The sequence below is a fragment of the Tamandua tetradactyla genome, chromosome 1, assembly GCF_023851605.1.
Source record: "Tamandua tetradactyla isolate mTamTet1 chromosome 1, mTamTet1.pri, whole genome shotgun sequence".
Taxonomy (NCBI): Eukaryota; Metazoa; Chordata; class Mammalia; order Pilosa; family Myrmecophagidae; genus Tamandua; species Tamandua tetradactyla.
Window position 1 is genome coordinate 209138814 of NC_135327.1, and position 26682 is coordinate 209165495.

The following is a 26682-nucleotide window of genomic DNA, read 5'->3' on the forward strand; positions in this document are numbered from 1 at the left end:
CTGTTTGGGATTGCAATTTTTTATACTTTGAATTTGAAGTTGACTTCCAGATTTTTTTTTTTTCATTGTGGACTTGCCTTGTTTGACTGCTGGAATAGATCAGCATGGGCTTATAAACATGCTCTTCCTAGCTTTCTTACCTTTCACATTGTACTCTCCTTACTTCCCTCCCCCTACCACCTCCTTTCTTTCCTTCTTTTTTCTCTGCCAGCCAATTTTTCAAATTCACATCAAACATCCCTCAAGCATTGGTATCTGATATATGACACTGATATCTGACGAGTGACCATTTATTTTTAAAATGACTGAAGGCCTATTTTTAGGCATGTTTTCCATACAATTTTGAACAGGAACTTTTTAATTAAACATCTTCCAGTGTTAGGGAAGTGAGAAATGTCTGTGGAGGAGTCTGCTGTTTTATGTCATCAGCCTTTGTCTCTCCAGCCCTTAGGACCTCTATACTTCCCCTGTAGTTTGGGCTGTGCATATTTGGAGTTAGTAGTGGGTGGTTTGTTAAAACTGAACTATTCTTCCTGGCTGTGAGCAGATAATGAAAGCCTCATTCTTTTCTTGTCCCTTTGCTTTTTCATTCTCCCTCTTCCCCACTCCACTCTCCTACGATTGTCAACTGACACAGTAATCTCAGAGGAGTGACTTCCCTTGTAGAAAGACACATCCAGACACATCCATCCCCTCATAAGAAAGATCAGTGAAGTAGCCGCTGGTGTCCTGGAAATTTCTGGTTGAATTTGGCAACCTGAGCCCTTTTAATAAGAGCTCAGATGCCAGGGTGAGAGTAACAGGCCAATTGATTAAGCAAGAAAGCTGTTTGTTTTTCTTTTGAAGTATAGGAGGGGCCTGTTTGTGAAAATATTTTAGACAGAATGAAGAAGGATGTCTGAGGATCTTTGTTCTATTTTCTGCTACAAAAATGTGAGTGGTTCAAAGAGTGAAAACATTTTGTGATGATTAATGTCTCTCAGGAATAAGTTGGACCTCCAATGTTTGGGGGATGCCTTGAATCCCAAAATTTGATGACCAGAAAAGTATTTGTGTTTGTTTAATTTATCCCTGTTTTATTTTAATTAAACTACAAATTTCACTTAAAAATGAGGAGAGCATATTTATGGGATCTATTTCTGGTTTCTCCATTTTATTTTATTAATCTACCTGTTTATCCCGTATCATTACCACAATTTCTTATTATTGTAGCTATATATTGGATAGAGTTGTTCTTCCCATTTTATTCTATTTCAATTGTTTTAGCTATTGTAGTTTCTTTGTATTTCCATATACATTTTAGAGGAATCTTGTCTTTATTTACAAAAACTCTTGCAGAGATATTGATAGAAATTGTGTAAAAGTATCAATTTGAGAAAGCGACATTTTTACTAGATTAGATTGAGCCTTTCAATCCATGAACGCAGTATGTATCTCTATTAATGTAGATATTCTTTGATTTCTTTCATCAGCATTTTGTAATTTTCAGCACTGCAACTTCTGTGCATATTTGACTAGATATACACCTAAGTATTTCATGTTTTTGAGCAATCGTATACAGCATTACATTTTTAATTTCACTTTCTATAGCATTGCCATTATACAAAAATGTGATTCATTTTTTTAATTGATCATAGATCTTGTGACCTTGCTGAATTCACTTATTAGTTCTAGAAGTTTTTTGTAGAGTCATTGAGATTTTTTTTTATTAATTAAAAAAATTAACTAACACAACATTAGAAATCAATCCATTCTACATATGCAATCAGTAATTCTTAATATCATCACATAGGTATATGGTCATCATTTCTCAGTACATATGCATCGATTTAGAGAAAGAAATAGCACGACAACAGAAAAAGAAATAAAGTGATAACACAGAGAGAAAACACAAATAAAAATAAAAAGTACAAAAATATATAAGAGAAAAAAAAAAACAAAAAAAAACTATAGATCAGATGCAGCTTCATTCAGCGTTCCAACATAATTACATTACAATTAGGCAGTATTGTGCTGACCATTTTTTTTTAGACATCATACCATTCTACATATGCAATCAGTAATTCTTAACATCATCACATAGATGCATGATCATCGTTTCTTAGTACATTTGCATCGGTTTAGAAGAACTAGCAGTATAACAGAAAAAGATATAGAATGTTAATATAGAGAAAAAAATAAAAGTAATAATAATAAGAACAAAACAAACAAAACAAAACAAAACAAAAACCTATAGCTCAGATGCACCTTCGTTCAGTATTTTAACATGATTACTTTACAATTAGGTATTATTGTGCTGTCCATTTTTGAGTTTTTGTATCTAGTCCTATTGCACCGTCTGTATTCCATCAGCTCCAATTACCCATTATCTTACCCTGTTTCTAACTCCTGCTGAACTCTGTTACCAATGACATATTCCAAGTTTATTCTCGAGTGTCGATTCACATCATTGGGACCATACAGTATTTGTCTTTTAGCTTTTGGCTAGACTCACTCAGCATAATGTTCTCTAGGTCCATCCATGTTATTACATGCTTCATAAGTTTATCCTGCCTTAACGCTGCATAATATTCCATCGTATGTATATACCACAGTTTGTTTAGCCACTCGTCTGTTGATGGAGATTTTGGCTGTTTCCATCTCTTTGCAATTGTAAATAACACTGCTATAAACATTGGTGTGCAAATGTCTGTTTGAGTTTTTGCCCTTAATTCCTTTGAGTAGATTCCCAGCAATGGTATTGCTGGGTCGTATGGCAATTCTATATTCAGCTTTTTGAGGAACCGCCAAACTGCTTTCCACAGTGGTTGCACCCTTTGACATTCCCACCAACAGTGGATAAGTGTGCCTCTTTCTCCACATCCTCTCCAGCATTGTCATTTTCTGTTTTGTTGATAATGGCCATTCTGGTGGGTGTGAGATGATATCTCATTGTGGTTTTGATTTGCATTTCTCTAATGGCCAGGGACATTGAGCATCTCTTCATGTGTCTTTTGGCCATTTGTATTTCCTCCTCTGAGAGGTGTCTATTCAAGTCTTTTTCCCATTTTGTAATTGGGTTGGCTATCTTTTTGTTGTTGAGTTGAACAATCTCATTATAAATTCTGGATACTAGACCTTTATCTGATATATCGTTTCCAAATATTGATTCCCATTGTGTAGGCTGTCTTTCTACTTTCTTGATGAAGTTCTTTGATGCACAAAAGTGTTTAATTTTGAGGAGTTCCCATTTATTTATTTCCTTCTTCAGTGCTCTTGCTTTAGGTGTAAGGTACATAAAACTGCCTCCAGTTGTAAGATTCATAAGATATCTCCCTACATTTTCCTCTAACGGTTCTATGGTCTTAGACCTAATGTTTAGATCTTTGATCCATTTTGAGTTAACTTTTGTGTAGGGTGTGAGATATGGGTCGTCTTTCATTCTTTTGCATATGGATATCCAGTTCTCTAGGCACCATTTATTGAAGAGACTGTTCTGTCCCAGGTGAGTTGGCTTGACTGCCTTATCAAAGATCAAATGTCAATAGATGAGAGGGTCTATATCTGAGCACTCTATTCGATTCCATTGGTCGATATATCTATCTTTATGCCAATACCATGCTGTTTTGACTACTGTGGCTTCATAATATGCCTTAAAGTCTGGCAGCGCAAGACCTCCAGCTTCGTTTTTTTTCCTCAAGATGTTTTTAGCAATTCGGGGCACCCTGCCCTTCCAGATAAATTTGCTTATTGGTTTTTCTATTTCTGAAAAATAAGTTGTTGGGATTTTGATTGGTATTGCATTGAATCTGTAAATCAATTTAGGTAGGATTGACATCTTAACTATATTTAGTCTTCCAATCCATGAACACGGTATGCCCTTCCATCTTTTTAGGTCTTCTGTGATTTCTTTTAGCAGTTTTTTGTAGTTTTCTTTGTATAGGTCTTTTGTCTCTTTAGTTAAATTTATTCCTAGGTATTTTATTCTTTTAGTTGCAATTGTAAATGGGATTCGTTTCTTGATTTCCCCCTCCGCTTGTTCATTGCTAGTGTATAGAAATGCTACAGATTTTTGAATGTTGATCTTGTAACCTGCTACTTTGCTGTACTCATTTATTAGCTCTAGTAGTTTTGTTGTGGATTTTTCCGGGTTTTCGACGTATAGTATCATATCGTCTGCAAACAGTGATAGTTTTACTTCTTCCTTTCCAATTTTGATGCCTTGTATTTCTTTTTCTTGTCTAATTGCTCTGGCTAGAACCTCCAACACAATGTTGAATAATAGTGGTGATAGTGGACATTCTTGTCTTGTTCCTGATCTAAGGGTGAACGTTTTCAATTTTTCCCCATTAAGGATGATATTAGCTGTGGGTTTTTCATATATTCCCTCTATCATTGTAAGGAAGTTCCCTTGTATTCATATCCTTTGAAGTGTTTTCAACAGGAAAGGATGTTGAATCTTGTCAAATGCCTTCTCTGCATCAATTGAGATGATCATGTGATTTTTCTGCTTTAATTTGTTGATATGGTGTTTTACATTAATTGATTTTCTTATGTTGAACCATCCTTGCATACCTGGGATGAATCCTACTTGGTCATGATGAATAATTCTTTTAATGTGTTGTTGGATACGATTTGCTAGAATTTTATTGAGGATTTTTGCATCTATATTCATTAGAGAGATCGGCCTGTAGTTTTCTTTTCTTGTAATATCTTTGCCTGGTTTTGGTATGAGGGTAATGTTGGCTTCATAGAATGAATTAGGTAGTTTTCCCTCAACTTCGATTTTTTTGAAGAGTTTGAGGAGAGTTGGTACTAATTCTTTCTGGAATGTTTGATAGAATTCACATGTGAAGCCGTCTGGTCCTGGACTTTTCTTTTTAGGAAGCTTTTGAATGACTGCTTCAATTTCTTTACTTGTGATTGGTTTGTTGAGGTCATCTATCTCTTCTTGAGTCAAAGTTGGTTGTTCATGTCTTTCAAGGAACCCGTCCATTTCCTCTAAATTGTTGTATTTATTAGCGTAAAGTTGTTCATAGTATCCTGTTATTACCTCCTTTATTTCTGTGAGGTCAGTAGTTATGTCTCCTCTTCCATTTCTGATCTTATTTATTTGCATCCTCTCTCTTCTTCTTTTTGTCAATCTTGCTAAGGGCCCATCAATCTTATTGATTTTCTCATAGAACCAACTTCTGGCCTTATTGATTTTCTCTATTGTTTTCATGTTTTCAATTTCATTTATTTCTGCTCTGATCTTTGTTATTTCTTTCCTTTGGTTGCTTTGGGGTTAGCTTGCTGCTCTTTCTCCAGTTCTTCCAAATGGATAGTTAATTCCTGAATTTTTGCCTTTTCTTCTTTTCTGATATAGGCATTTAGAGCAATAAATTTCCCTCTTAGCACTGCCTTTGCTGCGTCCCATAAGTTTTGATATGTTGTGTTTTCATTTTCATTCGCCTCGAGGTATTTACTAATTTCTCTTGCAATTTCTTCTTTGACCCAGTCGTTGTTTAGGAGTGTGTTGTTGAGCCTCCACGTATTTGTGAATTTTCTGGCACTCTGCCTATTATTGATTTCCAACATCATTCCTTTATGGTCCGAGAAAGTGTTGTGTAAGATTTCAATCTTTTTAAATTTGTTAAGACTTGCTTTGTGACCCAGCATATGGTCTATTTTTGAGAATGATCCATGAGCACTTGAGAAAAAGGTGTATCCTGCTGTTGTGGGATGTAATGTCCTATAAATGTCTATTAAGTCTAGTTCATTTATAGTAATATTCAGATTCTCTATTTCTTTGTTGATCTTCTGTCTAAATGTTCTGTCCCTTGATGAGAGTGGTGAGTTGAAGTCTCCAACTATTATAGTATATGAGTCTATTTCCCTTTTCAGTGTTTGCAGTGTATTCCTCACGTATTTTGGGGCATTCTGGTTCGGTGCGTAAATATTTATGATTGTTATGTCTTCTTGTTTAATTGTTCCTTTTATTAGTATATAGTGTCCTTCTTTGTCTCTTTTAACTGTTTTACATTTGAAGTCTAATTTGTTGGATATTAGTATAGCCACTCCTGCTCTTTTCTGGTTGTTATTTGCATGAAATATCTTTTCCCAACCTTTCACTTTCAACCTATGTTTATCTTTGGGTCTAAGATGTGTTTCCTGTAGACAGCATATAGAAGGATCCTGTTTTTTAATCCATTCTGCCAATCTATGTCTTTTGATTGGGGAATTCAGTCCATTGACATTTAGTGTTATTACTGTTTGGATAATATTTTCCTCTAACACTTTGCCTTTTGTATTATATATATCATTTCTGATTTTCCTTCTTTCTACACTCTTTTCCATATCTCTCTCTTCTGTCTTTTTGTATCTGACTCTAGTGCTCCCTTTAGTATTTCTTGCAGAGCTGGTCTCTTGGTCACAAATTCTCTCAGTGACTTTTTGTCTATAAATGTTTTAATTTCTCCCTCATTTTTGAAGGATAATTTTGCTGGATATAGGAGTCTTGGTTGGCAGTTTTTCTCTTTTAGTATTTTAAATATATCATCCCACTGTCTTCTAGATTCCATGGTTTCTGCTGAGAAATCTACACATAGTCTTATTGGGTTTCCCTTGTATGTGACAGATTGTTTTTCTCTTGCTGCTTTCAAGATCCTCTCTTTCTCTTTGACCTCTGACATTCTAACTAGTAAGTGTCTTGGAGAACGCGTATTTGGGTCTAATCTCTTTGGGGTGCGCTGCACTTCTTGGATCTGTAATTTTAGGTCTTTCATAAGAGTTGGGAAATTTTCAGTGATAATTTCTTCCATTAGTTTTTCTCCTCCTTTTCCCTTCTCTTCTCCTTCTGGGACACCCACAACACGTATATTTGTGTGGTTCATATTGTCCTTGAGTTCCCTGATACCCTGTTCAAATTTTTCCATTCTTTTCCCTATAGTTTCTGTTTCTTTTTGGAATTCAGATGTTCCATCCTCCAAATCACTAATTCTATCTTCTGTCTCTTTAAATCTATCATTGTAGCTATCCATTATTTTTTCTATGTTTGCTACTTTATCCTTCACTTCCATAAGTTCTGCGATTTGTTTTTTCAGTTTTTCTATTTCTTCTTTATGTTCAGCCCATGTCCTCTTCATGTCCTCCCTCAATTTATCGATTTCATTTTTGAAGAGGTTTTCCATTTCTGTTCGTATATTCAGGATTAGTTGTCTCAGCTCTTGTATCTCATTTGAGCTATTGGTTTGTTCCTTTGACTGGGCCATATTCTCAATCTTTTGAGCGTTGACAGTTATCTTCTGCTGCTGGCGTCTGGGCATTTATTCAGATTTCTCTGGGTGTTGGACCCAGCAAGGTTGTAAGATTTTTCTGTGAAATCTCTGGGATCTGTTTTTCTTATCTTACCCAGTACGTGGCACACGTGGCACATATTTGTCTCAAGTGTTTGGAATGGGTCTCCCCCAGTCACCGATCTCCATGGCCTGGGGATTTCGGATCCAATTCTCTCCGTTGGTTCAGGGGCCGCGCGTGGTGGGGGCATCAGCTGCCGCGGCTTGAGGGGACCCTGTGGCTGGTTGCGGGCCGCAGCGGGCCTGGGGCATTCCCCACCGGACCAGGAAGCCTCCCGTGGGGGGGGGGCTTCCGCGGCTTGGATAGCCCTCCTATCTGAGACTCGTATCCGCGTACTCGAAGCAGAGACTCGAAGCCACCCGCAAAAGAGGGGTGCCACCTGCCTCGGCTTGGGAAACTTGCTTCTCCAATACTCTCAGCCGGCCCAGAAAGGGGGGAGGGAGTAACTCGGACCACCGCAGCTGCCGCTGATCGGGAAATCGCACACCGCTCGGGGGTCTCACTGCAGCCGAGTCTCGCAGTCAGTCTAGCCAGCCCAGACTTTGGATAGCCCTCTGATCCGAGACTCGTAGCCGCGGACTCAAAGCCGAGACTCGAAGCCGCCCGCAAAAGTGTGGCGCCGGCCACCTTGGCTGGGAAGCTTGTCTCTCCAAGTCTCTCAGCCAGCCCGGGAAGGAGGGAGGGATTAGCTTGGACTGCCGCAGCTGTGGCCGCTCGGGGGTCTCGCCGCAGCCAAGTCTCGCAGTCAGACTTGCCAGCCCAGACTTTGGATAGCCTTCTGATCCGAGACTTGTAGTCGCGGACTCGAAGCCGAGACTCGAAGCCGCCCGCAAAAGTGTGGCGCCGGCCACCTTGGCTGGGAAGCTTGTCTCTCCAAGTCTCTCAGCCAGCCCGGGAAGGAGGGAGGGATTAGCTCGGACCGCCGCAGCTGCGGCTGCTCGGGAAATCGCCCGCCGCTCGGGGATCTCACTCACCGCAGCCGAGTTTCGCAGTCAGACTAGCCAGCCCAGACTTGGTTACGCTGTGTGTCCATTCCCTGCTGTAGCCCCGGGAGCTGTTCTGTACTGTTTCTGTTCACCTATTAGTTGATTTGGAGTCGGAGGAACTAAGACGAATGTACCTTACTAAGACGCCATCTTGGATCCCCCCGTCATTGAGATTTTTATGGAAGCAATCATGTCATCTTCAAATAGAGATGGTTTTATTTCTCTTTCTTTACTGTATGACTTTTGGTTGTTTTACTTGCTTACTGCACTGGCTAGAACTTCCAATACTAGGTTGAATAGTAAGGGTAAGAATAGACATCCTTGCCTTGTTCTCAAACCTAGGAAGAAAGCATTTAGTCTTTCACCTTTAAGTATGATATTAGCTGTAAGATTTTTGTAGATATTCTCTATCAAATTGAGGAAGTTACCCTCTATTCCTAGTTTCTTGATGTTTTGTAATGGGTGTTGAATTTTTTTCAAATGCTTTTCTGTATCAGTTCATATGATCATGTATTTTTTTTCTTTTGTTAATATGGTGGAATACATTAATTTATTTCCAAATATTGAACCAGCTTTGCATCTCAGAAATAAACCCCACTAGATTATGGTGCATCATTATATGCATATGTGTCTGTATCTGAATTCTATTTGCTAACATTTTGTTAATGATTATATGCATTTATATTCAAGAAAGGTGTTCTGTAGTTTTCTTTTTTGTACTGTTATTCCTGGTTTTGGTATCAAGGTAATACTGGCTTATATAAAATGAATTGGCATGTGCTCCCTCTACTTCTATTTCCTGGAAGTATTGGTATAGAATTGGTGTTCTTTCTTTAAATCAGTGGTAGAGTTCTCCAGAAAAAATAACAAGGCCTGGGTATATCTTTTTTGAAGAGTTTTTAAAATCTTATTTTATTTTACTTTTTATTGACACATAAAAAGATGTACTTTTATATCGTCTTGTTATATGGCAATAAAAATAGAGAGAGACTGGCATACAGAGATAGGAAAACTAATATACTCATCTTGGTGAATTTTCACAAAGTGGATGAACATTGTCACCACTACCCACATCAGGAAACAGAATATTATGAATTTCCAGAAGCCTCTCTTGTTCCCCTTTCCAGTCACTGTTCACATTCTCTTTCTTTTGGGAGTTTTAAACTGCGAATTCAATTTTCACATTTCAAATTTGAAATTTCATATTGGGTAAGCTGTGGCAGTTGCTGCTTTTTGAGGATTTAAAACATTTCATCTAAGTTGTCAAACTTATGTGATTTTTCTATATTAACTTCATATTTTGTAATCTCACTAAATTTATTAATGCAAATTTATTATTTATTAATGCAAATGGTTTACCTGAAGATTATTTTGATTTTTCACACACATAACCATACTGTGTGAAAATAATTATGGTTGTATTTCTTCTTTCCAATCTTTATAAATTTTAGTCTTTTTCTTGTCTTAATGCAAGAACCTCTAGTGTGAGATTGAATGAAACAATGAAAGTGAAAGCAGTATCACAGTTGTGAATGCTAGTTCAAGAGACACAGATTCAAGAGATACAGATTTTAATCTTATACCACATTTTCCGAGCTTTGTAGGAGGACACAAACAATGCAAGAGATCCAACACGAATATCCTTTCCATCTTATTACAACACTCAGCAGTGATCCAGTACGCAATTTCTTTGGCCTCATAAACTCCATAAACCATACAATGAGTATATGACCGCCCCAAATGAAAGATGTATTGAAACTAACATAGTCAAGTCCAGAGATAAAAGAATGACTGACTGTTTATAAATAGTGTAAGGGGTAAATATAAATTTCCTTTTTAAAACTAAGCAGAAGAAAAATATTGAAATAAGAAAAAAGAAAATGTGAAGATAAAACGAAGTAGATAGAAAAGCTAAATATAAGTGATATATAGATTATTAGCAATCAAGTGTTTTCTGTCTGTTAGTTTGTTTGGCAAAGGTGAACTACAGAAAGTCAGTTGTTTGGCAAGCTTGCCTGGAATATAAGCACAGCATTTTCTGTTTGGGTGCAGTATTTATGGCTAATTCTGGTCATCCATGCCTTTCACACTCTGTGTATTTTATGAGGCTCAGCAAACTGGGCCACATCAGGTAAGTGATCCCACCATTTATACAGAAACTTCTCTGAGATGGTTCTCAACCATGGAGTAACTTTTACTTCTCCTTTAGCCCCTCTTTCCAGTAGCACTTTTAATTCCTCTTTGGTCATGTAGCAGAAACTTTTTGTTTCACTGGGATCTGGATTTACAGGAACATTCTTTCTTATAAGCAGAAGGTAACAAATTTCATGTTCTCCCCAAATTTTATCTGATTTTGCCTTGTGATGATATATTGTCATAAATGAAATGTCCTCTGGAGAAAGCTGTGACAAAAATTGGTGCCATATTAACAACACTAAAGTAAAAAATATAGAGAATACATAGGCAAATAGAGAAAATAAACACATATTCATTTCCTTCAAAACAGTTACCGAAGCTTTAGTTCTATCTGACTAAACTTTTGTAGACTCAAGCCTGAATGATAATCTGCTTTTGGCCTTTATCGTTTCAATGTATCTGTCTGTGCCAGCCTTTAAAGAGATTCCCACCCTGCAACAGAAATTCTCATAGAAACTGACCAGCTTTGCAAAGAATATATACATTTTCTCTCAAAGAGCTTCTTTAATAGAGGCAAAAATGAATGACTGGTTCACAGATGATCCTAGACTTTCTTTTTAGTCTAAAATTTCAATTCCTTCTTCTTTTATAGAAAACCAGATTCCTGTTCAGTTTCAACTCTACCCAGAACAAAAGAGAACGCACAACAGCTCTTTCTATTGCTTGTTTGTAACTTGCCTTTTCGAAGCCAAGGACACAAATCATCACCAGAACTCACGTTCAACTTTCAGCTAATTTTATACACTGGGTTAACTATTGGTACAACTGTTATTGGGCAGATATTGGGTACCTGTTGCTGAGGAATTCCCAACTCACTCTGCAGACGTCTCTGAGCTGCTCTCTTTATTCCAACAGCGTCTTTTTCTTCCAGTTCTTCTGAGTTGAATAATGGATGACTAGAGCAAGAGTCAGTAAAATACCCTGCACAGAATGCACATGGAAAACGTTTCCTTTATTTCCTGAAAACAGCATATGCTAAATAAAAACACAAACCCTTTAGGAAACACAAAATGATCTGTATCAAATATATCCTGGTAGAGCAGAAAGAGCACAGAGATTGCTGTGAGCATCTGTATAGAGCCTAACTCTGATGCTTTCATGGGTAGTGAGAGATTGGATGAGGTATGTGACAAGGTAATGCATAATGCTGGGTATCTCGTGCGGGTGCTCCTAAGAATGGGTTGTTTTTATTGCTCATCTAAGGTAGATCCTTGAATTGGAATTTATCATCTCATGTGTGTTCTGCTGCACTGAGATAAGGACTAGGTGTCATACATATTTATACCCCAAAAAAGTATCTGAAATATCATAGAAAGGAGGAAGAGGAAAGTGTATTTGGGAGATGTGTGTGTTGGGGCAAGTGTTTTGACATGAGATGATACTGAGAAGGCAAGAGTCACATTTGGAAAGAAGGGTGATCTTGTTTAATGAGTATAGTTTTATAGAAGGTATTGCAGTTATCATATCCTTGACAAAGTTTTCTTAGTGGAAAACACTAATTACTTTACTTAAGTAATGCCAGTAACACATGGAGTAAGAGGGAACCACCCGCACACAAAGTCTCTCTCTATTCCATCACACTCCTCAGATATTGAATGCTTTAAGTCACTTTATAAAAGTTTGCTTAAAACTGAATATACAATTACAGAGCTGGAACCCTTGCCTCACTTCTGTATATCCTGAAGGCGGCTTCGAATTTGATGTATATCTTAAAGCAAGGAGCATTATTTGCATACTGTGGTTATCTGTTCCACAGTTAAGCTTTTTTTCTTTTACATAGACAGGCACCTACAATCAAACTCTGCCTGCTGAACCACCATGGCCTGCCCCACAGTTAAGCTTTGAAATTAACAGCCTTACATTTTTCTTAAATAAACTTAATTCAGCTTCATAGAAGAGCCAACTGCCCACCAATTGGCCAGCAAATACAGAAGTAAGTTTGGGAATGACTAGGATAAATCCACAGAACTTCAGAGAACAAGGAATTGAGAGGAAGAAAGGGTTCTCCATGGCCACAATCTTTTAAGCTGGGGGTGGGGGGTCCCATCCACTTTTGCTCGCGGTAGGCAAGGTGTGCTTTTGAAAACTGTAGAAGTCTCCATGCAAAAAATGTTAAAATGAAAACCAGATGATCGTCAACCTTCTTTTTTGTCTAACATTTCAATTTCTTCTTCTTTTATAGAAAACCAGATTCCTGTTCACTTTCAACTTTACCCAGAACAAAAGAGAATGCCCAACAGCTCTCTCTATTGCTGGTGTTCATGCTTCCTCCCCTTAAAGATGTTATCTCTATTGGTCATTCATGATTTTGTAAGTCAAAAAATATACTGATATGAATGAACCATAATGAGCAAACTCGAGAGTCAAACGCTGGAGCATAGTTGATCAGAAGATAGAAAGTGGGTAGAGATTGGACAACTGATGTTTAAGGAGTACAGAATGCTTAATGAGGTTGATTGTAAATGTTTGGAAATGGAAACAGTACTTTGTCCATTATTGTCCATGACCACCATACGTGTGGTGGTGGTAGCACAACACTGACAGTATAATTAACAAAGCTGAGTGGGAGTATGGTTGAAAGAGGAAGGCTAGTGTTGTGTGTGTATCACCAGAATGAAAGCGAGAGGATAAAAACAGGGACTGCATAACTTAGCGAAACCTAAATTGGATGATGATGGTGGTTAACTGTGAAAAAATAAGGAAGTTCTTACATGAACTAGAACAAATGCATGTCATTATTATTAATAATAGGGTGGTATACAGAAAAATATAACTAATGCAAACTACGGTCTATAGTTAACAGTAACACTGTAATATTCTTTCAGTAATTGTAACAAAGGCACTTTGCCAAAGCAAAATGTCAATAATAGGGGGATGGGATTACTTTTTCATAAGAAATGGGAATGTCATTTTGATTATGGTGGTGAATGAATAACTGTGTGATTATACCAGGAGCCATTGATTGTATACCTAGGATGTATGGGATGGTGTGTGAATAAAACTGACAATAATATATATATATAATTCTAAGTCTTGTATTGTAAAATAATCATTTCTCTCTTTAATTTTAAGCTAAATATTATTTACTTTAATCTCCCAAATCCTTACATCGCTCATTTCTTCTGCATTGAAATACCTTTCCACTACAAAACAAAAATCAACCAAAGACTCACAGAGTTGTATTGTAAAAATCAAACAAGCATTTGAAGAAATATCAGCATAATAAGGATCTGTCGGTACTACCGATTTCCTCAGGGATGAACTGTTGACTAAAGTAAGATATGGACACTGGTAATCCAAATCATTAATTTCCCAGGTACTTTCAGGCCTAACATGAAACCTCCCTCTTAAACTATACATTCAACTTACTCACCCGGAAAAGTAAGTTTACTGTCTGCTCTCTGCTGTACCAAGAGTTTATTCTCTGTATTGAACAAGACAACACTGAAGGCTCGGTGCAACAGTCCTGAAAAAATAAATGCCATTCATATGAACATAAAAATATGGAGTCAGTACAATAGTTTATTTCACTTTTTCCTCAGTCTCTGTCTCACAGAAAAAAAATAATAAAGCAGAAAGTCTATGATTATGGTGATGACCCAAACTGATATTTCAGAATTTCCACCTAATTAAAATTTGCTTGACAAATTAAAGGTCCATATAAATGGTTTAAGATTAGCTGTTCCTGAATCTTCTCCTAAAGAAGACAAGCATAAACTGATTGAGGGCTCTCCTCATCGTGAGAAATGCCTTAATTCTTTCCCCTCTCCACCTCTTGTCAGCTGGAAAAAAAATGAGAAAATCTTGCAAAATAGACAAAGAGAACATTCCATACTACCTTTTTCGATGTTTTCATTCAAATGGCAATTCTTCTTAGTGTCTGTACCAATAACTTTATCATTTTCATCAGTAACAATTAACTTTTCATCTAAACGCTGCAATTGCCGCTTATCAAGCCAATCAAGATTTAATCCAGATAAAGTTGCTAGTTGTGATCCAACCTAAAATATATGTACACAATTACAGGTTCCTGTGAAAAATACTGTCATACAATTTTAGTTATTTGTTACTTTAGGATTTAGTGTACCTCTTTATTTATAAGTAACAAAAATAGTGTTAAAATAGGGCAGTTGTTAGATGTAGAACATATATGTATGTTCCTCAGGCTTCCCAGGAGTCTTTCAGTTAAGATTCAAATAATCAATCCCCACGGAAGAAACAAATACTGGGGAAAAGCTCAGGTAGTGCTCTTTGCAAAATATTTGTGGGGAACAGGTCAGAGCTTGGACAAAACAGTGGATTTGGGTCAAAAATGGTGACATTTCACATGCTTTAAGGAAAGCTCAATTTTTTTAGCCTATCATTTACTGATAGAAAGCCTTGTGCATCTCTCTAGTGCCAAATACATTCTTATTTGATGATTTTCTTTGAAAATATGTTGAGAGCCACTTTTTTTAATCAGAAAGTTTTTTTATCACCACAATCGACTTTTTTTCTTTTTTTATGAAAAATAACATGTATTCAAAATGTAATGAATTTCAAAACACATCACAACAATTAGTTGTAGAACATTTTCAAGAGTTTGGTATGGGTTACAGTCCCAATTTTTGGGTTTTTGCTACTAGCTGCTCCCAGACCCTGGGGATTAAAAGAAATATCAATATAATGACTGAGCAATCATACTCATTTGTTAAACCCTATGCTCTCTGTATAACTTCACCATCACCATCTTCTCCCACTCTTTAGGGGTATTTCAGCTCTGTCTATTCTAACTTTTTCATGTTGGAAGGGGCTGTTGATAATATGAGATGGGGAATGGAGCTAGGTGATGGTCTGGAGTGGCTGGCCCTCTGCATTTCAGGATATATCTGGTCTAGGGACCCATCTGGAGGCTGTAGGTTTCTGGAAAGTTACCCTGGTGCATGGAGCCTTTGCAGAATCTTATTAATGCCCTAGGTGTTCTTCAGGATTGGCAGAAATGAGAATCAGATTTTTTTTTTTTTTTTTTTTTTTTTGCATGGTCAGGCTCCAGGAATCAAACCCGGGTCTCCAGCACAGCAAGTGAGAATTCTGTCACTGAGCTACCAGGGCACCACCCGAGAACCACTTATTTTTACATAAAATATTTTCATCATCCTTTCCCACTTTATTTTTAAAGAAATATGGTAGACTCCATCTTTATCATTGCTCTCTTATTTTTAGTAATCTGCTCAACTTCTTAACAAAGTAAATGACTGGCTGAAGAAAAAATACCAAATGAGTAGACACGGGACAGGTCAGAAACTCAGGCAGAACAATGTTGAACATGTTCAAATTTTTACCAAAAAAAAGGAAGAAAATCTCACAAGACAAATAAAACACACTAACCGTTCTTGGAAACTGGAGATTCCTGGATATCAGGCGTGGAAACCTAGAGAATAAAACAAATGCCCAACTTGAGCCAGAGTACTTTATACCCTTATGATTTGGGAAGATATTAATTAGGATGATCTCAAATCTTTGAATTCTTAAGCACCAGAAATCATACTCCTTCTTTCTCTAGCTCTAGTTTTCATTCTTGCTGTTTCTCTCCTCCCAATTACAATCCAAGGACAATATAAAAATTTTCATTTGATTGTGGATTGACAGCTTATTCTTAAAAGCACAAAGAAGAGAAAAACTAGAATTTTAATGCCAGATTGGATCTTTGATTTTATTATAATTAAGCCATAAAAATGAGCAGTGAAGATCATATCCTGACTCAAGGTCTCAGAAACTAGGAAGATACTTTGACCCGACTCGAAGACTCCTCACGAAAATAGAAAAGGTGCAGTGGCTGATTTGGCTCCTGGATCCACATCACTTGTAAAAACAGAGAGTGGGTCAGGTGTAATTTTAAATCACTAGGGTGAAATCCAGGTGATAAATCTTGTGACAATATTTATTTTTGCAGCGTGAATTATATATTTAAGTTTTCATTCTACATCCTATTTTAAAAATTAAAATTAAAATGTTTCTTAAGGAACAATAAGTATCATCACTGAAGTATAATGGACAAAAAGATCCCATTCACAAGACATCTATAAGGAAGAACAATGAGGAAAATCCAAGACCTGCATAATACTCTAAACCAACCTAGCATATATAGTATACTTCACCCAACTACAACAGAGTGTACGTTCTTCTCAAGAGCACATGGATCATTCTCCAGGATAAAGTATATATTATGTCACAAAACAAACCTCAATAAATTAAAAACATTGAACTCATATGATGTATCTCCTCCAACCACAATGGAATAAAGCTAGAAATTAGGGAGAAATGAAAAATTCACAAATATGTGGAAATTAAACAATATACTCTTAACCCAGTAAGTTAAAGAGAAAATCACAAGAGAGATTAGAAAATATCTTGAAGGGAATGAGCATGAAAATAGAACATACAAAACTTATGGGAAGCAAGCAAGGCAGTGCTGAAAGGGAAATTTATAGCTCTAAGTGCTTACATTAAAAAAGAAGAAAGATTTCAAAGCAAAGACATAACGTCAAAACTTGAAATGTTCGACTGAAGTCTTTATAAAATGTTCTAACGTCAAAACTTGAAGAAGTAGAAAAAGAAGAGAAAACTTAACCCAAAGCATGCCGATAAGAAGAAAATTTTAAAGATTAGAGTGGAAATAAATGAAATAGAGAGTAAAAAAAGGACAGAATCACAAAACCAAAAGTTGATTCTTTGAAAAGATCGATAAAACTGATAAACCTTTAGATAGTCTAATGAAGGAAAAAAAGAGTGACGACACAAAAATCTAAAATCAGAAGTGAAAAAGAGGACAATATTTACCAACGCCACTGAAATGAAAGGACTATAAGAAAATATGATGAATGGCTGTATGCAAACAAATGAGATAACCTAGATGAAACAGACAAATTCCCCAAAACACAAAAACTACCAACACTTCCTAAGGAAGAAAAACAGAAGTTCTCAAAAAACGAGAAACTAGTAAAGAAATTGATTAGTAATTAAAAACTTTACAACAAAGAAAAGCCCAGACGAGATGGTACCACAGAGGAATTTTACCAAACATTCATGAAGAACTGATACCAATCCAACCAAACTATTCCAGAAAATTCAAGGAAGGGGTAGCACTCTAAAACAATCTACAAGACCAATCTCACTCTCATAACAAAGCCAGATAAGGATATCACAAGAAAAGAAAATTATAGACCAATATTACATGATTATAAATGCAAAAATCTTCAACAAAATATTGGCAAACTGAATTCAACAGTACATCAAAATAATTTTAAAAAATAGTTTTAAAAGCATTAAAATAATTAAAATTAAAAAAATTACATGAGGTAGAAAATTAGTCAATTCAATACAAATGTACATTTCATACAGTAAATGAATTACCCACATTAAGTTCTTTTGTCTTTATTAGAGAAGTTGTGGGTTACAGAACAATCATGCATAAAATACAGATTCTTACATATCACCCTATTATTAACCCCTTGCATTAGTGTGGAACATTTGTTACAACTGATGAAAGTACCTTTTTATAATTGTACTATTAACCATAGTCTATGATAGGGTACACTGTACAATGTGGTTCCATGGATTCAAAAAAACTTTTTAAAATTCTTTTATTATCTGTACAACCTAATGTTTTCCCCTCCCCCTTTCCTTGGATATTTTTTCTTTATTAGAGAAGTTGTGGGTTTACACAACAATCATGCATAAAACACAAGATTGCCATTCATCACCCCACCACCAATAACTTGCATTGGCGTGGAACATTTGTTACAACTGATGATAGCACATTTCGTAATTGTTTGTGTCATGCAGTTCCGTGGATTTTTTTTTAAGATTTTTATTGTTACCATGTGTGTACACTAACATTTCCCTTTTAACCACATTCAGATAAATAATCAAGGGTATAAAGAACTTGTGCACAGAAAACTACAAAACATTGTTAAAAGAAATCAAAGACCTAAATAAATAGAAGGACATTCTATGTTCAAGACTTGAAAGACTATTGTTAAGATGTCGATCGTACTCGAAACACTGGCTCTGGTCTGGGAACGCATCTCACTGCATACTGCTGGCCGCTGCTCTAGCATGTGCAGGAACATGGCAATAACACCGAAGCAGACCTTCGTGGCGGGATCCGTGGCAGCGACCGCGGAGTACCCCAGCGCGCCAAACTCGGGTTCTGGGGGCGTCTCGCCCGCCTCCTGGGGCTGCTCCGGGCTTCGCGGCTACAGCTCCCTGCTCCCACCGCTCCTGTGCGCCTTCCCAAAGCTTGCGACCCAGGAACCCGCGCCCAGATGAGCCTCCTTCCCTACCCTCCTGTCCCAACCCGCTACTCAGCCAAATGAGCTCATCATTCTTACTCAACTTTCCTGGCTATATCACTGTCCAATTCCTTGTTGAAATATCGTACTATAGTTTTGCATGATATTACCATCGGGAGGAACTGGGTAAAGGATAATATGGTCTTTTTTCATGGCATTTCATTTTTTAAAAATTTCATTTTATTTATTTATTAAACATAACAACAAAGAAACATTCTTATATATGATTGTTCCATTCTTGATATATACTCAATAACTCACAATATCGTCACACAGTTGTATATTCATCATCGTGATCATTTCTTAGCATGGTGTTTCTTATACTACAAATGTGAATTTGCAATAATTCCAAAATAAAAAGATTAATAAAAATTGTTTTTTGTTTTCTTTGTATCTAGAAATGTAAAGCAACAATGAAATACTTTTGGTTTTTTGCTTAAAGGAACTGTGTCAAGTAGATTTTGTCTCCCAACACTGTTTACCCAATTATTGTATATTACTCAAAAAGTCTTAAGATCAGCATGTCTTAAAAGGAAAGCAACAGAGTTCTTGAGAGTTAAAGCAAAGTAGTCATTTGAACTTGATAATATGTATCTTAATTTGTTACAAACTAATTCAAGATAATGCTAACTTAATTCCAGTAAAACATAGAAACTTTCCTTCTCCTTCTTTGTGCTATAATTGCCATATCCAATATGTCTATATATGTTACAAATCTGTAACAGCTACAGAGATTTAATCAATAATCAAACCTCCCACCAAAGAAAAGTCCAGGATCAGATGTCTTGACTGGTGAATTCTGCCAAACATTTAAAGAGCTAACACCAATCCTTCTCAATCTCTTCCTAAGAATTCAAGAGATGGAATGAGGCCAGACTTATCCTGATACCAAGCCTGATAAAGATATCACAGGAAAGAACATTACAGACCAAAGGTGATATATGAAAAGCAATCAGTGTTATAAACTACATATGGTAGCCTGAAGCTGTTTGTACCCCAGGAAAGATCACGTACTTTTGGTCCATTTCTGTGAGTGTAGGCCTATTGTTGGTGGGATTTTGATTAGGTTATTTCAACTGAGATGTGACCTATGATGTTCAAGGTGGGTCTTAATCCTCTTATTGAAGACCTTCAGAAGAGGATAAAGGACGTACAGAAAACAAACAGAAAGTGACATACAGAAAACAAACAGAAAGTGAAGAAAGTCAAGAAGACACACAGAGGCTCAGAGTAGAGGTCACTGAAGCCAAAAGATGGAATCAACGAAACCCAGCAGAAAAAGGAGAGACCAGCAGACATTACCATGTGTGAGGCCATGTGACAGAGGATTTGAGGATCATCAACAGCTGGTCTTTGGGGAGAGGGTGCCATCCTATTGATGCCCGTATCTGGACATTTTCTTGGCTTCAAAACTGTAAACTTGTAAGCTAAAAATCCTCCCTGATAAATGCCAGTCGGTTTCTGGTATACTGCATTTCGTCAGCCTTACCAAAGCAAAACACTCCGTAAATAGAATGCAGGGGGAAAGATACATGATATCTCAGTAAAAACAAAGAAGGCATTTGATAAAATCTAGTACATCTTATTGATTAAAAATAAAGACTCAGAAATTATGAATAGAAGGAATTTCTCAACATTTAAGAAAATCCACAACTAACATCACACTCAATGGTGAAAGACTTAAAGAATTCCCCTAAAGATCAGGAACAAGACAAGGATGACACTTTCACCACTGTTATTCAATATTATAATAGAAGTTCTAGCCAGAACAATTTGTCTAGGTGAGACTACTTGAGTTTTAGTAATTTCAGGAATTAAATTCTGTCTAGTTTAAAATATGGAAAGAAAAACATCTATATAATGATTCAGTAGTCATAAATCATTTGTTAATACTTCATTTCTTTACTCCCTTTTAATTTTGTCCATTCATAAATCTTGAGGAATATCTGGATGAGGACTGTTCTAATGTCTTCATGCTGGAAAGGGGCATCGTCATTAAAGGGTAGAGTAATGAAACTAGTTGTTGTTCTTGGAGAGACTTGTCCCTCTGGGTTTCAGGGCTTACTGACATAGGAACAATCTGGAGGCTTATGGGTCTAAAAAATAAACTTAATAAGTAAATTGAAAATTGTATGTTTTTGAGATTTTGTTGGTTTATCCAGAGTGATGCCCGAATAAATCCCAGAGTGATTTGGTCAGTGAATATAAAAGTATTTGCAAAGTCCCCTTTGGGGAATGGTGAGAACTGGGGAAAATTCAACCTCCCCTAGTTGATTTCTTGATATTCTCACAAGCAGTGTATACAAACAAAGCTATAGGCTGAGCCCCCAGTCTTGGGGGTTGTTCATATGAAATTTAACCCCACAAAGGATAGGTAAAGCCTACTTAAAATTAGGCCAGAGTCACCCCCAAGAGAGCTTCTTTTGTTGATCAGATGTGGCCCCTCTCACCAGTCAATGCAGCGAGCAAACTCACCACCCTCCCCCTGTCTGCATGGGAAATGACTCCCAGGGGTGTGGCCCTTCTGGCAACGTGGGACAGAAATCCAAGACTGAGCTGAGACTGTGCATCAAGGGATTGGGAAAACCCTAGATTGAGCTGAGACTCAGATCTAGGGATTGAGAAAACCTTCTCGACCAAAAGGGGGAAGAGTGAAATGAGACCAAGTGTCAATGGCTGAGAGATTCCAAACAGAGTCGAGAGGTTATCCTGGAGGTTATTCTTATGCATTAAGTAGATATCACCTTGTTATTGAAGATGTAATGGAGAGGCTGGAGGGAACTGCCTGAAAATCTAGAGCTGTGTTCCAGCAGCCATGTCTCTTGATCATGATTCAACAATGCTATGGCTTTCACAATGTGACTGTGTGATTGTGAAAACCTTGTGTCTGATACTCCTTTTATCTACCTTGTCAACAGAGGAGTAGAACATATGGAATAAAAATAAATAATCGGGGGAACAAATGTTAAAATAAATTTACTTTGAAATTGCTAGTTATCAATGAAAGGGAGGAGTAAGGGGTAGCGTATGTTGTTCTAGATTGCTAGCTGCCAGAATTAAACACACCAGAGACTGACTGGCTTTTAATAAAAGGGGATTTATTTTGTTGGTTCTTCAGAGGAAAGGCAGCTAACTTTCATCTGAGGTTCTTTCTTATGTGGGAAGGCTCAGGGTAATCTCTGTTGGCTTCTCTCCAGGCCTCTGGGTTCCAACAGCTTTCCCTGGGGTGATTCATTTCTGTATCTCCAAAGGCCTGGGCTGAGCTGCGAGTGCTAAGTTGAGGTATGCTGAGTTGCTTGGGCTGTGCTAGGTTTTGCTCTCTCATTTAAGCACCAGCCAATTAAGTTAAACATCATTCATTGCACCAGGCATGGTTCCTAGCCAACTGCAGATGTAATCAGCAACAGATGAAGTTCACGTACCATTGGCTCATGTCCATAGCAACAGAACAAGGTGCCTTCAGCTGGCCAAGTTGACAACTGAATCTAACTACCACATGTGTATAATTTTTTATTCTGCTTTCATTTTATTTCTTTTTCTGTTGTCTTTTTATTTCTTTTTCTGAATTGATGCAAATGTTCCAAGAAATGATCATGATGATGAATATGCAACTAAACAAACAAACAAAAAGAAAATTGCATGTTTTAATAAACGGAGTAGAAGGAAGTGACATAACCTTTTTACATGGAGAAAAATATTTTATAGGTTTCAGATAGAACCTGAGGTGTTCCTTAGAGTTATCAAGTACAAAAACCTTGTGCCTACTTGGGGTTTGCATACTGTGGCATTTTGCAGTATCTGACTGAAACTTGCATAGGAGTAACCTCCAGAATGATCTCTCAAATCTATTTGGATCTCTTAGCCACTGAAACTTTACTTTTATTTCTTTTTCCTCTTTTAATCAACCAATCCCATGATACTAGTGCTGGGCTTATACCTGAGAGTCATGTCCCACATTTCCAGGGAGACTTACAACCCTGGACATCATGTCCATGTGGAGGAGAAGATACTGAGTTTATTTGCAGAGTTTGGCTTAAAGAGAGAGACCACAACTGAGTAACAAAAGAGTTTCTCTGGGGATACCTTGTAGGTATTAGCTAAGTAAGCTTAGCTTTGTCATTACAAAAAAGAGTCTCATGAGGGCAAGCCTCAAGATCAAGGGCTTGGAGTTATTGCCCTTCCCCCTTCATGAGACATGACATCCAGGGGTGAAAGTCTCCCTGGCGATGTGGGAGATGAATTCCAGGGAAGAATCCAGACCTGGCACCGTGGGACCAACAATTCCATCCTGACCAAAGGGGCTAAAAGAAGTATGAATAATAAAGTATCAGTGGCAGAGAGAGTTCAAATAGAGTTGAGAGGCTACTCGAGTCTTCTCTTGTGCAAGCTTCAGTTAGAACTTGCTACCTATCATAACCTGCCAACCCCCAACCAGGACCATTGCACCCAATCTTAAAGAACACCTAGGGCAATATATAAGTTTCCACAAGGGTTGCATGCACTAGAGTAACTTTCCAGAAACCTACAACTTCCAGATGAGTTCCAAGACCAGATAAATCTGAAACCTAGCCCAGCCTCTGCAGAACATCAGATAGTTCCATCTCCCTACCCCATATTAGTGACAGAGACTTTCAATATGAAAAATTTAGAATTTCCATAGCCCAAACACCCCTAAAGAGAGGCATGGAAAGATCAAAGGTGATGGTGGAGTTATACGGAAAAGATAGGATTTAATAAATGAATATGAGTGCTGAATCATTACATTGATAACTCTTTTAGTCTCTAGTATTTTAGAGCAACTAGAAGTAAATGCCTAAAACTGTGGAATTGTAACCCATGTCAAACTCTGAAATATGTTCTACAACTAATTGTGGTGCTATGCTTTGAAACTTTGGGGTTTTTTTTTTTGTATATATGTTGTTCTTCACAAAAAAAAAGGAAAAAAGTTTATTGTGATGATAAAAAAATATTTAAACCCTCTAGCCTCCTATATTCTGGAGCAGCTGGAAGGAAAAATATGAGAGGATTATATGGTAGTCTGTGACAAACTTTGGGATCTCTGCTTTAACTACTTGTTGAAGAGTGCTTTGAAAACTATTGCTTGTTTATTTCTTTGCATTATATATATGTTATATTATACACTAAAAATTTAAAAAAAAGAAGAAGAAGAATTATAAATGCTGTTAATTTTATCTTTATTTCCTGCTGTGGAGAAATTAGTCTTTCCATGAAGGTATTATAACTACCCCAATATATAGTCTGTTCCTACAGGGGAAAAAAAAGATCAAGGGCTTGGCTTATTTAATTGGTAGCCCCGATTACTTACAAGAATAGTAAGAATTCCTCATGTGGGGAAGTTTAATAGTTCCACACTTTCTTTTACCAGTCCCTCAAGGGACCTTACAAATACTCTTTCATGTTATGCCCAAAATACTCTGAAATGCATCAGAGTATTGCATCAAACTTGTAGTAAGATATCATTCCATATTCTAGGTTCTCTGTGACGTAAGCTGAATTAGATTGCTTAAATAAACTGACAAGCAAGTTAAATTAGTGTGTCACAGAAAATTTAAATTTTGGATAAAATAAATACCTATTCCTTTGTTCTTAAAAAGGAATAAAAGGTCTTAAAATATAGACAATCACTTCTTTTATCCTATATCCTGATTTACTTTAGCCCTACCCAGATCAACTTCATTCACATCTCTAATTGAATTCTAATCTCTTTTTCTTTTACTTTAAAAGCAGCTGTATGGAGTTAGGGGGTAAACCTGGAGGTTATTCTTATGCATTATATAGATATCCCTTTTTAGTTTATTGTGTATTGGATTGGCTAGATGGAAGTACCTGAAACTGTTGAACTGTGTTCCAGTAGCCTTGACTCTTGAAGAAGACTATATAACTATATAGCTTTTACAATGTGACCGCATGATTGTGAAAACTTTGTGTCTGATGCTCCTTTTATCCAGAGTATGGATAGATGAGTATAAAAAAGATGGGGGGGGAATAAATTATGGAGAACATAAAAGGTTAGAACTGGGTAGACTGAAATACTGTGGGTCAATTAGAGGGAGGGTTAAAGGGTATGGAGTATGAGTTCTTTTTTTTTTTCTTTCTATTTCTGGAGTGATGCAAATATTCTAAAAATGATCATGGATAAGTATGCACAACTATGTGATGATATAAAATTAAAATTAAAAAAAAATTTTAAGTGGCTGTCTGGAGTAATGCTGAGTTTCAGAGCTGCAATACCCTTATTCTGAGTCTCAGATGTCACATGGATACCCAAAATTCCAAAGACCCAGGTCATACACAAAGAACAAAGCATCTCAGAACTTAGAAAAGACAGTTAAAGCTCAGGGATATATGTGACTGCTGTAAGAGCTTCTAATATAGGCCTCAATTTTTTTTTTTTTTTTTTTTTTTTTGAGAGAGGGAGGAAGGGAAGGAAAGAAAGACAGACAGAGAAGGAAGGAAGGATGGAAGGAAGGAAGGGAGGAAGAAAGGGAAACATCTTTAAACATTTTCTTATTTTATTATATTTTGTTTGTTTGTTTGTTTTTTACATGGGCTGGGGCCGGGAATCGAACCGGGGTCCTCCGGCATGGCAGGCAAGCACTCTTGCCCGCTGAGCCACCGCGGCCCGCCAGGCCTCAATTTTTTATAAGCATTTTCTAAATGAAGTTACTTTCAGAAATAAGAACATGTGACTGTTGGCTTATACTGGAAACATCAGCCAGAAACTGTCAAAGTTTTGTTCTGTCCCACTGTTTTGGTTTGTTAAAGATCATGGAATGCAACACAGCAGAAATGAATTGGCTTTTCCAAAGAGGATTTATGAGTTTACAAATTTAGAGTTCCAAGGTCATGAAAATGTCTGATTAAGGCATCAACAAGATGATAGATTCCTGGACTCTGAAGAAAGGCTACTGGCATCTGGAACACATCTGTCAGCTATGAAGGCACATGGCTGGCATCTGCTGGTCCTTGCTAACGGTTTGTTGCTTTCAGCTTCAGATTCCAGGGTCCTCTCTTAGCTTCTGAAGGGCAAATTCTGGATTTCATCTCTCAGCTTAGCATAGTATCTCCCTAGGTATTTTCTTTTCTATCTCCAAGTTCTATGTTTCCTCCAAAATGTCTGTCCCTTGATGGACTCCAGTAAGTGGATTAAAATCCACCATGAATGGACAGGGCCATATCTCCATGGAAACAACCTAATCAAAAGCTCCCACACAGTACTAGGTGTGCCATCCCAAGATTGGATTAAAGAAGGTGACATTTCTGGAAATCATAACAGCCTCAAACCAGCACATTCAACCCTTTGGACCTCAAAAGACATGCTCTTTTCATATACAAAATACAGTCACTCCATTACAATATCACAAAAGCCTTAAACGATTTCAGTATAATACAAAGTCATAAACAGTACAAAATCTCATTAAAATCAGTCACAGGTGTGGTCTGTTCTAAGATGAAATTCTCCTCTGGCTATAAACTTGTGGAACTTAGAACAAGTAATCAGCTTCCAATATACAAAGGTGGGACAGTCATAGGATAAATGTTTCCATTTCCATAAGGAGAAATTGGAAGGAAAACAGGGGTCACCAGACACAAACAGTTGTGAAAACCCGCAGGGCAAACTCCACTGTATTTCAAAGTCTGAGAGTCATTTATAGAATGATGTTTCATCCCTGGCACTTGAGAGAGGCAGTCTCATCTTTCCAAGGACTTATGCAGTAGACCTGCTCTCTTCAAACACTGGGGAGAGGGTTACAAAATTGGGAAGAACACCTTGTTCTTGACTTCTTGACTCCACCTCCTCCAGCATCTGGGTGGCATCCAGACTCTCT

The 26682-nt window shown here is 37.1% G+C and overlaps 1 protein-coding gene across 6 annotated transcripts in view; it reads right to left on the reverse strand.

The window, feature by feature from the left end:
* Positions 1 to 9711: 9711 nt before the first annotated feature.
* LOC143675831 (isopentenyl-diphosphate delta-isomerase 2-like) overlaps positions 9712 to 26682 on the reverse strand; it is a 65820-nt gene continuing 48849 nt past the window's right edge. For 5 of the 6 annotated variants that reach the window (XM_077151794.1, XM_077151793.1, XM_077151795.1 and 2 more), the window contains 5 exons: positions 15867 to 15909; positions 14338 to 14500; positions 13873 to 13965; positions 11290 to 11420; positions 9714 to 10705 (listed from right to left, as the gene is read on the reverse strand). In XM_077151794.1, the coding sequence (XP_077007909.1) occupies positions 10388 to 10705; positions 11290 to 11420; positions 13873 to 13965; positions 14338 to 14500; positions 15867 to 15909 (748 nt within the window). In that variant the 3' untranslated portion in view covers positions 9714 to 10387. Of the gene's footprint in view, positions 10706 to 11289; positions 11421 to 13872; positions 13966 to 14337; positions 14501 to 15866; positions 15910 to 26682 lie in introns of all 6 variants that reach the window. The other variant, XM_077151788.1, reaches the window with a different exon arrangement.